This window comes from Mustelus asterias, chromosome 16 (genome assembly GCF_964213995.1).
Source record: "Mustelus asterias chromosome 16, sMusAst1.hap1.1, whole genome shotgun sequence".
NCBI classification, from domain to species: Eukaryota; Metazoa; Chordata; class Chondrichthyes; order Carcharhiniformes; family Triakidae; genus Mustelus; species Mustelus asterias.
This window is the reverse complement of record NC_135816.1, coordinates 61,326,855-61,342,908: the sequence shown is the minus strand read 5'-3', so window position 1 is coordinate 61,342,908 and position 16,054 is coordinate 61,326,855. Positions and strand designations below refer to the sequence as shown.

At 40.1% G+C, this 16,054-nt stretch overlaps 1 protein-coding gene across 1 annotated transcript in view; it reads right to left on the bottom strand.

The window, feature by feature from the left end:
- Positions 1 to 3,134: 3,134 nt before the first annotated feature.
- The window catches only part of LOC144505202 (pantothenate kinase 3), a 30,534-nt gene continuing 17,614 nt past the window's right edge, over positions 3,135 to 16,054 (bottom strand). The window contains exons 4-7 of the mRNA XM_078231173.1: positions 15,496 to 15,672; positions 13,349 to 13,472; positions 7,267 to 7,392; positions 3,135 to 5,735 (exon numbers count right to left, since the gene is read on the bottom strand). Coding sequence (XP_078087299.1) covers positions 5,685 to 5,735; positions 7,267 to 7,392; positions 13,349 to 13,472; positions 15,496 to 15,672 — 478 coding nt within the window. The 3' untranslated portion in view covers positions 3,135 to 5,684. The remainder of the gene's footprint in view (positions 5,736 to 7,266; positions 7,393 to 13,348; positions 13,473 to 15,495; positions 15,673 to 16,054) is intronic.

The following is a 16,054-nucleotide window of genomic DNA, read 5'->3' as shown; positions in this document are numbered from 1 at the left end:
AACAATATTGCACTGAACAGAAAAAACACAAACGTTACCACGCATAGTGAACTGAACTCCAGATTCAATGACAGATAAATGCACCAGCAATTTACACTGAAGGAAAATGAGGTAAACACATAAGTGACTTAACAGATATCTTCTGAACAAGCCACACCATCAGATGTGAAGTGGTTTCGAAATTCTGCAAGTGAAAGTAAAGTAATTTGCTTGGTCCCATTTCCTCATTCAGCAGGTGGTGGTCATGTCTAACATAATTGTTTCCTCATATGTTTGCAGCAAAGACCAAGGCCTCAGCTATCGAAATTCACCAGGAAGGACAAGAGTGTGAAACAGCTGTTGTCTCTTAAACCCTGTTGTGGTATCCAGAAATAAAAACTAGATCATAGCTCAAGCTCGTCATTGGGGATGGGGAAGGGGCAAGACTATTCTGGAAATCGATTTAAAACCATCCTTTTACATTAGTATCTATTGTAGAATCTACTGTAAGTTGCTGCATACAAGTCAACTAACTGTATAAGATGACTCCTGTTCTTGGATGCCATAAAAGTTGACCCCTCCCATTTTTCAGCTGTTAATGAATATTTAAGGCTATGCTAGCATTGGACATTGACCTCCGTCTTTTTAGCTCATGAAATACATGTTTAGGGTTATTCTCCTCTTATAAATTCGCACATGGGATTAAACAGGCGATAGGGACCATGTTGCCAAGAAGATGGGCGGGAATTTGACATGTTCACACAGCAGTCTGCACATGGCAACTGAAACAGAAATGGTTTTGTCTTTCAAAGTGACGAGCACATACACCAAAACCAAGACATTTTTCACTCAGCATTTAAGTCCACACATTTTTGGAAGGACTTTTCAAAGCTTCAAATATTGACATATAATGCCATAAACTGCAGTACCTACAGGCAATGAAAAACATTTTATAATGACAAAAAAAAAATCAAAAAAATCTAAAATAAATACTTTGCTATGAAAGTCAGAGGAATGTTTCAATATTCTGAAATTAGTATGCTGTATAATTCACTTATCCATTTTATTAATAAAACTCTCTAAAGACATCTGAAATTTAAATTAATTTGTTCTTGATTGGTGTAGTTGAGTCCCTTCTATTATTTACCTGTTAATTGAGTTTTAATGTCTTCTACTAATCTTATTCCTGTGAATAAATGAACTTTAAAAAATTAAATAGATATTTCAGTAAATGCTCAACTGACTGATCTGAGCAGTACCTAATTGCAAATGGACTCAAAGTCTAGGATAGTTGAAATAGGAGCTTTAGAAGCCAAGGAAACATTCTCCAACTTGAAAGACACATGAAGATCTATAATGAAACCCCAAAACAGGGAGTTTAAATTAGCACCGATAGAACCAGATAGGATACAACATATTTGATATACAAGTTGCATTAGTTATGCTCATTTATTTTGTCATATTAAACAACAAGAAAACCAAAACGATGGTCCTCGACCACAAATTCATATTCCTTAGCCATCAGTGCCAGCCCTCTCCCTGCCACCAAGGCTGAGCCGAACAGTTTGCGTTCTATTCAACTCAGAGCTTCTGATCCCACATCTTCCTCATCACAAGGATCACCCACTTCCACCCCTAACGTTGCCCGTTTCCTCCTCTACCTCAGCCCAACTTCTGCTGTAAACCCCCATTCGTGCTTTTGTTAACAGACAGACTCAACAATCCCAATATTCTCTCGGCTGGTCTCCCATTTCTCGTCCTTCATGAATTTGAGCTTGTCCAAAACCAGCAGAACTTGCACAAAATGCTGTTTGCCTATACATTATGTGCATTTGCATTCACTCCCAACCCTTAGATTTTAAAATAGAATTACCATGTTTAAATCCCTCCATGGTCTCTTCCCCCCCACCCCCTCCCCCTTGTTACCTTTTTACAGTGCTAGAAGAGAGCTCTGAGTTGCTCCAACTCTGACATCATGACTTCTCCATTTCCTGCACCCCCACCACGGAGGAACATGCCTTCAGATGATTAGGCCCGAAACACACACTGAATCTCAGTCAATCAATTCCTTCATTTATTTTAAATGATTTAAAACCGTTTCCTTTGGTCATCTGTCCTAGTGCCTTCTCTTTTGGTGCAGATTGACTTTTGTCTGATTATGCCACTGTGAAGAGTTTTGCTCTGTTAAAATTGCTTTATAAAATGTCAACTATTGCTGTCAATTGGGGTACCTGGAAAGATCGTTTCCTGTTATATGTCTTCTCTGGGAATTGGGGCCAATCACATGAAGTCTGTGAAAGGATTTAGCCTGATTGGACTAGTTTTTCCTTTATACATGTCTTATATTTTGTATTCTTAAGCCACATCAATGTCATGCATCTCAGAATGCATTGTCTGGAACAGAAGCAATAGTGCCATCCAGTGGCAAATGAGTTATCATCTTAAACAACTGTTCTGACAAAGGTCATTAAATCCAAAACATTAACTGTTTCTCTCTCTACAGATGCTGTCTGACCTGATGAGTATCCAGCATTTTCATGTTTTTAATTTCAGATTTCCGGCATCTGCTGTATTTTTCTTTTGTAAGACCATAACAGAGGTTAGATTTTTAAAAATTACCTCTCCCATTAACAGGTGAAGGACAAGCCACAATTACAGAGCTATCTCTTTTGAATGTGGCTTACCAGTGCACGGTCTACAAAATTGGGTGCCCTCTGTTGCTAATACTCCAGTAGGTTTCTTTAAGCCAGTGCCATAGCTGTGCTATGCGAGTAGATTAGTGACGGGAAAAATCTACACTGTCAAAAATGAATGTTTACCGTTGTGTTATGAGCACAGGATAATGGCAGCAGAATCAACAGTAACTTTCAAAAAGGAATTGGACAAATACTTGCTGGGTAGAAAATTGCAAAGTCATGAGGGAAAGAACAGCAAAGTGAAATAACTCCCTCAAAAGAGTTACAATGAATTGTCTGCCCTGTGTGCTGGAAGATTCTACGGTGTGTACATTTAGATGTAGTCACAGTAAAATCCAAGAGCCCAGTAAAACATTGGGGTTTATTACATATTCCTAAATAAACATGTCTTGAGAGTCACCTATTGTAGATTTTCTTGTTGCGTGCATTAATTCACTTTCACTGAAAACTTTCTTTTTAACTTCAGGCAGAGAATATTTTCTATCAATTTAATCATTGGGAAGATCAAAAACAGAAAAAAAAACTTACAAATTGCTCAAGATTGTATCATCGTCAGGTGCTGAAACTATTACCACGGGATCCACTGAGTTGCTGTGATATGGTATAATTGTCTCTTTCCCAAACTAAAATAAATTAGACTAATAAGAAACATTGTCAAACAAGATTCATGTCTAGCCTGTGTTACGTTACATATCCTTAGAAGCTGCCATTGGAGACTTCAATTTGAAATGCACACGATATGCTGGTTACATTGAAATGAGCCATGCTGATCAAAAAGACTATGGCTGGAATGGGAATAATAACAATGTACAGTGTCGTGGAACTTCCATTATTTTCACTCCTGTCATCCTACGTTAATGGCTGAGTAAGGTCTGGACCAACGCTAAACATGGTTGGTCATGGAGGATTGCGAATTAGAATTCAGTTCAAAGAGAAATATGGAATTTTGTTTTTTTTAAAAACTGAAACAGACAAAAAAGTGATCATAAACAGTCAGATTGTCCAACTGGCTCACTGATGTCTTTTAAGCAAACGAATTGTGCCATTTTTATCCAGTATGGCCTATATGCACCTCCAGTCCACCAATGTGGTAAACTCTTAAATGCAGTCTGAAATGGCCTAGCTAGTCATCCAGCTGAAAGTAAGGATCTGCGATGAATGCTGGTCTTGTCAGTGCTCCACACCTCAAGAATGAATAAACAAAAAAGGCCCCTCTTAAATTGAGGTGCATCACATGCAAGTCATGTTGGACAAAGTTGTGTGTCACATTGATCCAGGTCTCTGTTCTTTGCCTTTAAGTTTCTTTTGGTATTTACATTGTATTTAAGTTCAATTTCATACCTTGGGCTTTTTTCTGCACTGTAAATGCAAGGTCAAAATTTGAAGCCCATTAATAGCTTGGCTAAATTCCCATCAATTAATGGGATCTTCTCTGCTATCAGAGCAAGGAAGTTCCACTTGCGTACATAGCAGACTCATTGGGAAAAAAAATTTAAAATCACAGACATTGAAAACAAAGACTGTGTGACACAATCACAAAATAAAATTTATGGCCATTTCATTAAACTGGTTGTTTTACTTTCTAACCGAGATTAGAATAGGAAGGAGCATGCTCCAGATACAAGTGAGAGGTGGTGAAAACTATGCTGAACATTTGGCACATAATCACTGTACAATTGATGGGACTGACAATAGCAGCCAATTAGCAGAAGGAAACACAATCAGGGTATATATAATACTGCCTGCATCACTTCCTAATAATCAGCTGGTTATTACCAACTTTTCCAGCAATTATTGTACTTCACAATCATTAGCCACTCAGTCTGAAATCACCATACATTAATATAGAAGGCACCAGTCATTGACTATTGCACCTCTCAGCAAAGACGACCCAACACTAAATTAACACTTATAAATTTCACATATGTATTAAAATAGATACCTTCGAGGAACTTCAAGCGGTGACCCAATAGAATTCCTTAGACAATGAGCAGTAAACTCACTCAAACTCCACTCTGGTGGTTTATTGGACCACTTGGCTAGATACAACTTATCCAGCAATCATTACCTTCAAAAAGTACATATGCAAATGCGGGGTAACACAAGTATAGTTTCCCCTGCTTCCCATTAAGGATGTATGATAGTGTGCACCTGTTGTTGGTGCGGGCTTAAGGCGTTTTAGAGATTGAAGTATTTCTAGTGATTTCACATACAGGGAGAATTCCACCCTCTCCCATATAAAATACATACATTTCCTGAATAAAATTAACAACTACTTTAAAAAAATAAATAAAAGCCACTTTTGGTGTGTACATGAATACATACCAGGGCCTCCCTGGAGAGAAGGGGGTCGTACTTTAGTTGTGATTATTTTTGCCAGAATCTGGCAACTTTGAGCAATATTATATGTCTTATATACAGAGCGTTCTCTAAATAAAATGTGTTTAAAACAGATCCGTGTTACAAAGCAAGGACTCTTGCATTGCTTTAACCCTCTGGGTGAATTACTCCTCACCTCCAGATACTGTTGCACACAATTTATTTATTCCACCTGTGAAACTCAGTGCTTATCTTTCTATAATCATTAGCCAGTACTGAGAGTCCAGTAAGTCCAAGGAAGGTTTTGATGTGTATAGGCTCATGGGTATTTTCGAGACCATTTGAATGGGGTAAAGGGTAATTCACGATTAGATTAACAAAACAGAACAACCTTTTGCTGATGGTGCAATAGAAGGAAGTATTTAAAAGGAAGCAGTGTTATGCTGAGAAGTAATGCTGTGGCTTAATGCCCAATGACATTGGACCCAATTAAAAAAAAAACCTGTTAAGATTTTTCACTATTCAAGTAGAAAGAATACTTTAGTAATACAAACAGCCTGTTGTGTGGCTCAATTTTGTCACAGATTTTCACAAGGTTTTACTACCCTGGATGAACCTTTCCATTTCAAAATCATCATGCAGATGTTTGTATTTCTTCAGAAACCACCAGGATACAGAAAGCCATGACTTCTAAGTGGAATTGAGAAGTCCAAGCAAGGCACCCACTGCTCCAAAGTAACCCTGTAGTTTAAAAAGGAAGAATAATTAGTGAGAAGCAGCAGAATTTCCATATGATAAAGTTCCTTATTATTTCATGCAGCATTCTTACATTAAAATACAACACCCCATAATCTCCCAAGCAAAACTGTGCTTCTGATAAGTTAGTTTCTGCTCCCATCATTTCTTGTTCTTAGTATCCAAAGATGTGGTTAGGTGGATTGGCCTTGCTAAATTGCCCCTTAGTGTCCAAAGATGTGTCTCAATAACTTTTGTTTATTGCAGAATTCTACAGGGCTTTGTCCTCTCTCTTACAGGCCTCCTACATTCATCATTGACACGTTTTCATCCTTTTGCCGATGATTCCACTCCAAATTCATCTTTCAGGTCACATTTTTTTTGCACTCTTAATCCTCTGCCTTCTTATCCCACAATGGTTCACTCGCAATATATTGCTCTCCTCCAGATTATTGTTTAATTTTTTTTTAATTGATTGGATAGACTTGATGCAGAGAAGCTCTGTGTCGGATAGGTGAATCCAGAAAAAGAGGGAACAATCTTCGAATCAGAGCTAGGCCATTCAGGAAAATCAGAAAACATTTTTTCACAAGGGTAGTGGAAATCTGGAATTCTCTCCCCTAAAACTATGCTGGGTTACCTGGAATTGTTAAGACTCAGATGATCTTATTTTTATTAAGTATGGTCAAGGGATATGGATCAAACGCAGGGCAATAGAGTTAAGGGTCAGATCACCCACAACTGTTTGAATGGCCTAAAGGACTTTACCAAAGGGTTGATGGGCCTACTGGTTTTCCTTCTCTGTAGCCTGGGGCAAAAAGACCAAGAATAGTGTCCCTGTTGCATACAAGGTTGAGTTAAGTTATTCAGCACATTTTGCACATCAAATCTAGCACCTAACTGATCTGTACTAAATAGTAGCAGACATGGACAGTGAGCAACACCCCCCCCCCCCCCCCCCTCAAGTCTTCTCATCCCTGGATGTTCCTATTTTATTCAGTTTGGTTTCTGATGTAAATGTGATTACCTGCCCCACACCCCCCTACCCTTGAGCTTACTCCAAGACCTGCACTCAGTTTTGCCTAAAAACAGAACATATGTACTCCAAAAATGCAAGAATGATTCACTCGTTTCTACACCACTACCTCATCATTTATCACAGCAAATCTCAGAATTAAATTGCCCGATGTCTAATCATAACAATAATACCCACTTTCATCGCAACAGGTCCATGTGAAGATCAAGCAGCATGAAATATTTCACACCAATTGAATTACTCCTTGAATACGATAGCAGATTGCACTGGGAGAGATTTTGTTTTGCTTTCATTTCATAAACCAAGAACAAATTATTATTTTTACTACTGAGTGGACAGTGAATGGTTGCCACTGTTTCATGTTAGGTAACTCATTGACAAAGGGGCAATTGCTTCGCTTTTTTTGGAAATTCACAATGTACACCATCAAATAAACAAGCAGGATCAAATCATTTTAGATGAATACCTTCAAATACACAGAATAACTGGTAAAGCACACACCTCATGTTCTAGAAACAATGCCTTCAGCTGACCCCTTGACCAGTAATCCAGTGCATAGGCCAGGAGTTTCATCGACAGTGTATTGACGCGTAGGAAGTTGCCAACAAAAACAACTCTATTTATCTTCTGCAAACAACAAAGATTATGAAGCTGTGAAACAAGAGTTTGATTCGCCCGAGTTCAAAGCTATGGAAGCCACTGGTATTCGCAGAGTGTAGCGATCCAAAGATAACAGCTTGTGAATAAAATGGTGTTCTGCTTACAGACACACTGATCATCTCCAACCCAAGAAAGCAAAGAGCCGATGAAGGAAGCAATCTTTTGTTTTGCAGAATAACCCTTCAATGTAAACACTGTCATCTTGCTCTGCTTTCCGCACTATGCACTCTTCTTCTGCTTCTGACCGTAATGGACAAATTAGTCCATGGGACCAGGTACAAAATATTTTAAATTGAATGTGTTCCTGAGAAGTACACGGTTCAGGATTTCCACCTCCAGAAGCCTATTAAATTAAATTTGGACTTGAAGAAAACAGACCAACTGAAAAAAAAATACATGTTCAATCTGATAATCTTTCACCGATTGTATCTAAAGTTTGAATCAGACTGAAGATGACAAAAAATTACACTTGCAAAGGTTTGTCTAGCTGCAGGACATTTTGCAAAGCTGAACTGGGCTCCTGACAATATCATTTGCAATGTTGCTTATCATTTATTCTTGGAATCAGGATGTGGTGTTGTTAGCAAAAACAGCATGTACCGCTATAGCATCAAGCATATAAAGGAGGCAAAAGTCAGTGATAGCCCTGAAAACTGGGATAAATTCAGAGTCCAACAAAGGAGGACTAAAAATATAATAAAGATAAATAAAATAAACTACAAGAGGAAACTAACAAGGAATATTAAAAACTTACAGTAAGAGAGATCAAAGTGAACACAGGTCCCTTAAGAAAATGAATCTGGGGGATAGTTATGGGGAACAGGGAAAGGCAAAAGGCGTTAAGCAGATATTTTGCTTCAGTCATAACAGTGGAAGATACTGCTAATGTCCTGTTAATACTAAAGAATACAAGGAAGGAATTAAGTACCATCACCAGGGAAGTGGTATTAGACAAACTAATGGGGCTGATAAGTCCTCTGGTCCTGATGGCTTGTATCCTAGGATCTTAAAAGTAGCTGCTACAGAGATAGTCGATGCATTAGTTGTAATTTTCCAAAATCCTTGGATTCTGGAGAAGTACCAGAGGATAGGAAAACTGCTAATGTGACGCCTTTATTCAAAAAGGGAAGGGGGCAAAAAGCAGCTAACTATAGGCCTATTAGCCTAATATCTATGGTTGGAAAAATGTTGGAATCAATTATTCAGGAAGTAACAGCAGCACATTTGGAAAATCACAATCTAATCAAGCAGGGTCAGCATGGCTCCACGAAAGGGAAATTGTGTCTGGCTAATTTATTTAGAGTTTTTCGAGGAAGTCTCAACCAGAGTGGATAAAGGGGAAACCAGTAGATGTATTGTATTTGGACTTCCAGAAGGCACGCAACAAGATTCTCACAAAAGGTTAAGTTATAAGTGCCCTTGGTGTTGGAGGTTGCATATTGGCTTGGATAGCAAATTGGCTAATGGGCAGGAAACAGAGTGGGGATAAAGAGGTTTATTTTCAGATTGGCGATCTGTAACTAGTGGGATCACAGTAAGAAGTTTAACAACACCAGGTTAAAGTCCAACAGGTTTATTTGGTAGCAAAAGCCACACAAGCTTTCGAGGCTCTGAGCCCCTTCTTCAGGTGAGTGGGAATTCTGTTCACAAACAGAACTTATAAAGACACAGACTCAATTTACATGAATAATGGTTGGAATGCGAATACTTACAACTAATCCAGTTGTGCCGGATCATCGACACAGATGCCATCATCTCACGTGAGAACACCATCCACCAGGTACACGGTACATACTCTTGCAACTCGGCCAACGTTGTCTACCTGATACGCTGCAAGAAAGGATGTCCCGAGGCATGGTACATTGGGGAAACTATGCAGACGCTGCGACAACGGATGAATGAACACCGCTTGACAATCACCAGGCAAGACTGTTCTCTTCCTGTTGGGGAGCACTTCAGCGGTCACGGGCATTCGGCCTCTGATATTCGGGTAAGCGTTCTCCAAGGCGGCCTTCGCGACACACGACAGCGCAGAGTCGCTGGGCAGAAACTGATAGCCAAGTTCCGCACACACAAGGACGGCCTCAACCGGGATATTGGGTTTATGTCACACTATTTGTAACTCCCACAGTTGCGTGGACCTGCAGAGTTTCACTGGCTGTCTTGTCTGGAGACAATACACATCTTTTTAGCCTGTCTTGATGCTCTCTCCACTCCCATTGTTTTGTTTCTTAAAGACTGGATTAGTTGTAAGTATTCGCATTCCAACCATTATTCATGTAAATTGAGTCTGTGTCTTTATAAGTTCTGTTTGTGAACAGAATTCCCACTCACCTGAAGAAGGGGCTCAGAGCCTCGAAAGCTTGTGTGGCTTTTGCTACCAAATAAACCTGTTGGACTTTAACCTGGTGTTGTTAAACTTCTTACTGTGTTTACCCCAGTCCAACGCCGGCATCTCCACATCATGACTAGTGGGATCCACAGGGATCAGTGTTCATGACTGTTTACAATATATATTCATAACTTGGAGGAAGGAAGCAAATGTACTGCAGCCAAATTTGCAGGCAACACAAAAGTAGGTGGAAAGGCAAGTTTTGAGAGGGATACAAACAGCTTACAAAGTGTTAAGGTGGACAAAAAGTTGGCAAATGGAGTATAATATGGGAAAATGGGAAGTTATTCATTTTGGAAGGTAGAACAAAAGAAGAGTACTATTTAAATGGAGAAAAACTGCAGAAAGCCACAACACGAAGGGACTTGGGGGTATCTGTGCACGAAACACAGGAAGCTAGCACACAGGTGCAGCAGGTAATCAGGAAGGCTAATTATTTTCAAGGGGGGGTTGGAGTATGTAGGGAAATCTTGCTGCAACTGTACAAGGTATTGGTGAGACCACATCTGGAGTACCGTGAGCAGTTTTGGCCCCCTTATGCAAGGAAAGATGTTATTTAATTGGAGGCATTTCAGAGAAAGTTCATAATTCCCAGTATGGAGGGATTGTCTTGGGTTAAAAAGGTCGGGACTCTACTCATTGGATTTTAGAAGAATGAGGGGTGATCTCATTGAAACATATAGGATTCTTAAGAGGCATGACAAGGTAAATGCTGAGAGAAGTTTCCCCTCATCGGAGAGTCTAGGGCCCGAGGGCATAGTCTCAGAATAAAGGGGTGCCAATTTAAGAGTGAGCCTTCTGAGGGTTACAAGTCTTTGGAACTCCTTGCTACGGAGAGCTGTGGGGGTAGTGTCCTTGTGTACATTTAAGGCTGATATAGACATATTTTTGATCAGTAAGGGAATCAAGGGTTATGGAGAAAGGGCAGGAAAGTGGACATGAGGAATGTCGGATCAGTCATGATCCTATTGAATGACAGAGCAGGCTCGAGGGGTCAAATGGCTTACACCTGTTCCTATTTATTTGGTCTTATGTTTGCAGAACATAAGCAACACTTTCAAGATTAACAACACATCAGCCTTTTTGAAATATGGATCCACTTGTCTGATGAATTGGTTGTAGGATGGCTCACAATTCTCACCATATTCAAATAATGAAACCATGATTACTTCACCAAATACAGCAGCGACTTAAAATGGAAGTTTAACAAATGGCCGTTCCACTGATAGTCAATATATGCAGATATCCGGATTTCTTGTTTATACAGAGATATTTTCCATCACTAAGGCACTGGACGTAGAGAATTAGGTAGCTTGGTAGAGGGTAAAAGTAGAGATAGTACAGATCAAGAGAACAGACAATTTAAAATTGTTCAACGATGTGAGGTCTCGGAGCTTTCATAGCCCTGTACAATGCTGCTTGATCTTCACGTCACAAGGCAGCACTGTAAAGAAGCCGAAAGTACAGAGAATCTTAAGTTCTTCTCACAGATTCGACAGTTATTGGAGATTCGAAAAAGAAATTTCTCCTGCATAGCTTCTCTCATGCCAGATATGTGAATTCCTTCCTCTCAGGATATATTAAGGCAAGAGTCAGCTTAACATTCTCACCCGTGGTTTTGCATTTAAACCTCATTTCAGGATTTGAACACTTACTCCAATCTGACATTCCAGTGAAAAGATTTTCAAAAACCTTGCATTTATAAAGTGTCTTTCATCGCCACTGCACATCCCAAAATCGCTTTATAGCCAGTGAAGTATTTTTTGAAAGATAGTTACTGTTGCCAGATAGGAAAAGCAGCAGCCAATTAGCGCAGCAGATTCCAAATCAAACCATAATATGAAAATGTCCAGATAATCTCTTTTTGTGATATTAATTGATTGAGGGATAAATGTTGGCCGAGACACCAAGGAAAACCTGTCTGCCAGTGCTGCAGGATCTCTTACATCCACGAGGGGGCAATAATCTTATCTGAAAGACTGCACCTCTGACATTGCAGCATTCCCTCAGCACTGCGCTGGAGTCAGCCTCGACTTTTGTGCTCAAATATCTGGGATGAGTTTCAAGCCACAACCACCGACGTGAGACCAACTGAGCAACATTGGTTGCTAATTAAATGTCGCATTTCAGATGAGATGCTAAACTGAGACTTAACCACCATTCCCCAAAAAACAAACTGGTCATTTATCGGATTCTGAAGTGTGCAAAGCTGATGGCTGCATTCACCAAATCAATATTAATTAACTTTAAAGAATTTCATTGTCACGAGAGAGGTGATGTGAACTTGTAGAAAAGCAACTTTGTTAGGCAAGATATCAGCAGCTTAGCAAATATATTAGCATTCTTTTCTTCACATAATTTCCCGCAATATTACACTACATGCACTCACATTAAGAGATTTTGTTTTATAAAAGCTGTATACATTCAACTATTTTAAAGTTTGTTTCCTCTTAATTTGATTCTGATCATTAACTGCATGGACTGAGCAGACAGAATCCCCTCAACCTTTACATTACATCAAATAGGGAGCACATAGGAAACATGTAATTAAGATCTGTTGTATTTTTCTTTGTATATTAGCTCTTTGGACCAGAGCATCACTGGCAAGGGTTTTTAGAACATAGAACATAGAAAGCCACAGCACAAACAGGCCCTTCGGCCCACAAGTTGCGCTGATCATATCCCTACCTCTAGGCCTATCTATAGCCCTCAATCCCCAATTGTCCTGATGAATGTGGCGGTGAGCTGCCTTCAACAAACACAGCAGTCCAAGTGGTGGAAGTACATCTCCAGGACTGCTAGGGAGGGAGTTCCAGGATTATGACCCAGCTACAATGAAGAATTGGTGATTTTCGTTGCAAGTCGTGATGGAGCAGAACTTGGAGGTGGTGGCATTCCCAAGCTTCCGCTGCCCTTTCTGTTCTAGGTGGTATAATTTGCAGGATTGGAATGCGCTATTGCAGGATACTTGGTGAGTTGCTGAACTGCATCTTGGTGATGGTGCACACTGCAGCTATTATGCGGTGGTGGAGGGAGTGGATGTTTAAAATTGGTGGATGGGATGCGGATCCAGCAGGCTACTTTTGTCTTTATGGTGTCAAGCTTCTCCAGTTTTGTTGGATCTGCACTCATCCTGTCAAGCTCAGTCCTGACCTGTGCCTTCTCGATGGAGGACAGGTTTTGGGAAATCAGGCAGAAGGGCGAGTTACTTGCTGCACAGTTCCCAGCCTTTGATTAGCTCTTGTAACCAGTTTTTACATGGCGGGTCCAGTCAAGTTTCTGGTCGTCTGGCTAACAGTAACCCTTAGGACACTGATGGTGTTGAGGGAGGGTGCAGTGATTTGTGAAAGCAAAGATATTTTTCCTGGTACAATTAATTATGGCTGAGCTCAAACCTGAACTTTAACCAGGTCTTGCTGCATGCAGGAGTTGTGAACGGTATCGAACACTGATTTCATACAGGAGCTTCACAATATACAGTATAGTAAAGCCAACTATCAAAACAATTAACTACTGACTGAACTGCTATACCTCATTCAGTGCGCACATTCGGGCTATGGATCCTATGTTGTTTGTGATGGTGACCAATGTAGCTCTTGCTAGGTCTTCTTTGCTGACTGAATCTCGCTTCTCCCTGCAAATCATGTTGCCAAAGCTACAAGAGAAAAAGAGTTTATTAATAGTTTAAGAACCCATTTAGTATTCTACAATTAAACAAAATTGGCCATTTTACTTCAGCTTCTCCTGATCCTAGAGTTAGACTCCTTGCTGGGATACAATTCTGAAGATGCTGGGCACCATATGGCTCCTTCTTCTTGCATATGGCATCCTGCAGCTTTAGAAGTCCATGTCAGGCAGGCAAGTGACAGCACTGTGTTGTTAGGTGGACTGTCTTGAATCCTTTGGTGCATTTTTGTAGGCCAAATTCATTCAAGGTGGTGAAGAGTCTAATCCAGGCAACCACAGGGGCCTGCCTATGAAATTCCATCTGTAGAGGTGATGTAAAATTGTTGCATGGAGATTGTGCCATAGACCACTGTTTAACAGGAAAGTCGAACCCTGGAGACTCTAATGTCAGATCACTTGTAAACCTTTCTGGAACTCTGAATGCTTTGAGCAATTGAGAAGATGTGCGGGTTAGGTGGATTGGCCATGCTAAATTGTCCCTTAGTGTCAGGGGGATTAGCAGGGTAAGTGCATGAGGTTACGGGAGTAGGGCCTCAGCGGGATTGTTGTCAGTGTAGGCTTGATGGATCGAATGACCTCCTTCTGTACTGTAGGGATTCTATGATTCTCTATGAATTCAGGGGCATTGGCAGAAAGGACATATGGTGCAAGCCTCTGGACTATCAAGAGCATCGCCAACAAAGACTGGTGAGTGATCCAACCCTGGTATCTTAGCCCAAGTTGTCATTATACATGTGTAAGCCTCAAAAGCAAAAGATGAGTATCAATGCCCTATTGAGCTGGTAGGGATATGAAATCATTCCAATTCTGTCTTTACTTGACTGTTGTAGTTAGGCACTGGCAGCAGGGATTGCTGGACAGTAAACAGAAGTGGGAACCAATGCTCTTCCTAATTTTCTGTTCCAGTTAGAGTCTGTTTGTTGAACTGTATAATATGCTGCTACACAGTCATGAAGCTTGGTGGGAGAACATTGGTGACTATTATGACTGACACAGGGATGATCAAGCTAACTGGAGCACCTGACACCTGCATCAGCTGATTTAGAGCAGATCCAAAATTGTCTTGTTCGCTATAGCTCAGTGACATATTGGGCAAAATTGACAAGCTGTCGGGGAACCTCTGGTTTCATAACATTTGAGGCAGTGGTCAACCAAATCCACAGAACCTAAATATAAATTGAAAAAAAGGATTTGGTCTTGTTTACTTCAGAGAGGCAAAAGATCTGCTCTTATGACCATCCTGGATCTTGCATATCTGTGACTATTACAAAAATGCAAACATAACAGCAGTAAATAAAGTTTATGACTAATGATACAATATTTTTTAACCTAATAGCATTTGTGGGTCTATAGTTTAATATTCTAAACTGATAAGGGGCTGTAGTCTTTAAACATAGTTTGATTTTTCATTTTAATCGATAAAGGATTTAATAATTGACTTATTGCACCTGCCATTCCTGGCTTGGTGTTCTCCCCTGCGACATGTAGGCTGGCAATGAAGCATTTTCAAACACTTAGTCATGGTTATGATCTTTAACAGCTACCAATCAATATTAAAAATGTTCCTTGGAGACAAGATGGCAAGTGTTGAATACAGAAGGTGCTAGAAATAAAGAGTGAGTCTGTTAACATCAAAGTCAGGCTGGCTGGCACTTCAGGTGGGATCCATTATCTGTAAAGACACATCTCCTATACATTTCAGGTGAGACCCTTTAGCAGAGATTTGCTGACATGCCTCTCCTATACATTCGTAGCCTTGTTCTATTATTAAAAATCACTCCTTAGAAATTAAATCCTCCTGAAAAAAAAAAGCAGTTTACATGTATCGTTATTGGTGCAAACGACCAAAAGGCAACCTGTAAAAAAAACAAAATCCTCCTAATTTCTGTATGCAGTGTAAACTATTGCTTGAAAACTGCAATGCTTCATGGAAGTTAGAGATATTGGGCTCTGGGTGTTTAAAGAACTAGTCAATCATCATTTGTACCTACCTGGATGCAACTGCCCATCCCGGCAAACCAAAACGTTCATAGTCTCCCCCATAGATGTCCCGCACTAGTTTGTCAGCCGTGGTGCTGTCACCCTTTGACGCCATTTCAAGGGCTTCATCAAAAGTCTCACAACCTGTAAGTAAACAGCAGAGACCCAGGAAGGTTCCACCTCCTAAACTAAAAACCAAAAGAAAAAAAAGAGTCAACATATCAGGTGACACTGGCATTTTAGATTAGTCACGTGAGCAACACAATGGGTAAAACTGACAAGATGTTGGAGAACTCCTCTCTCTGGTTTTATAACATTCCGCCTGTTTTTTATTACTTTCATTTGAGCTTCGACTTTTGCCAAGTCACACTGATTTTGTTTTTTTTTTTAAAAAAAAAATACAGGGCCTTACTGGTTTTGCCTAGTTTGTGGATGGAGGCGTCTTCCTGGTAATGCCATTATGCTTCAGGTAGTGGTCTGAGGCCAGAACCTGCTTCCAGCAACATGGCTTAAAAATACAATTATTTTGTTGTTTCACCCGAGTGTCCAGTAAGGTGACATACAACAAAT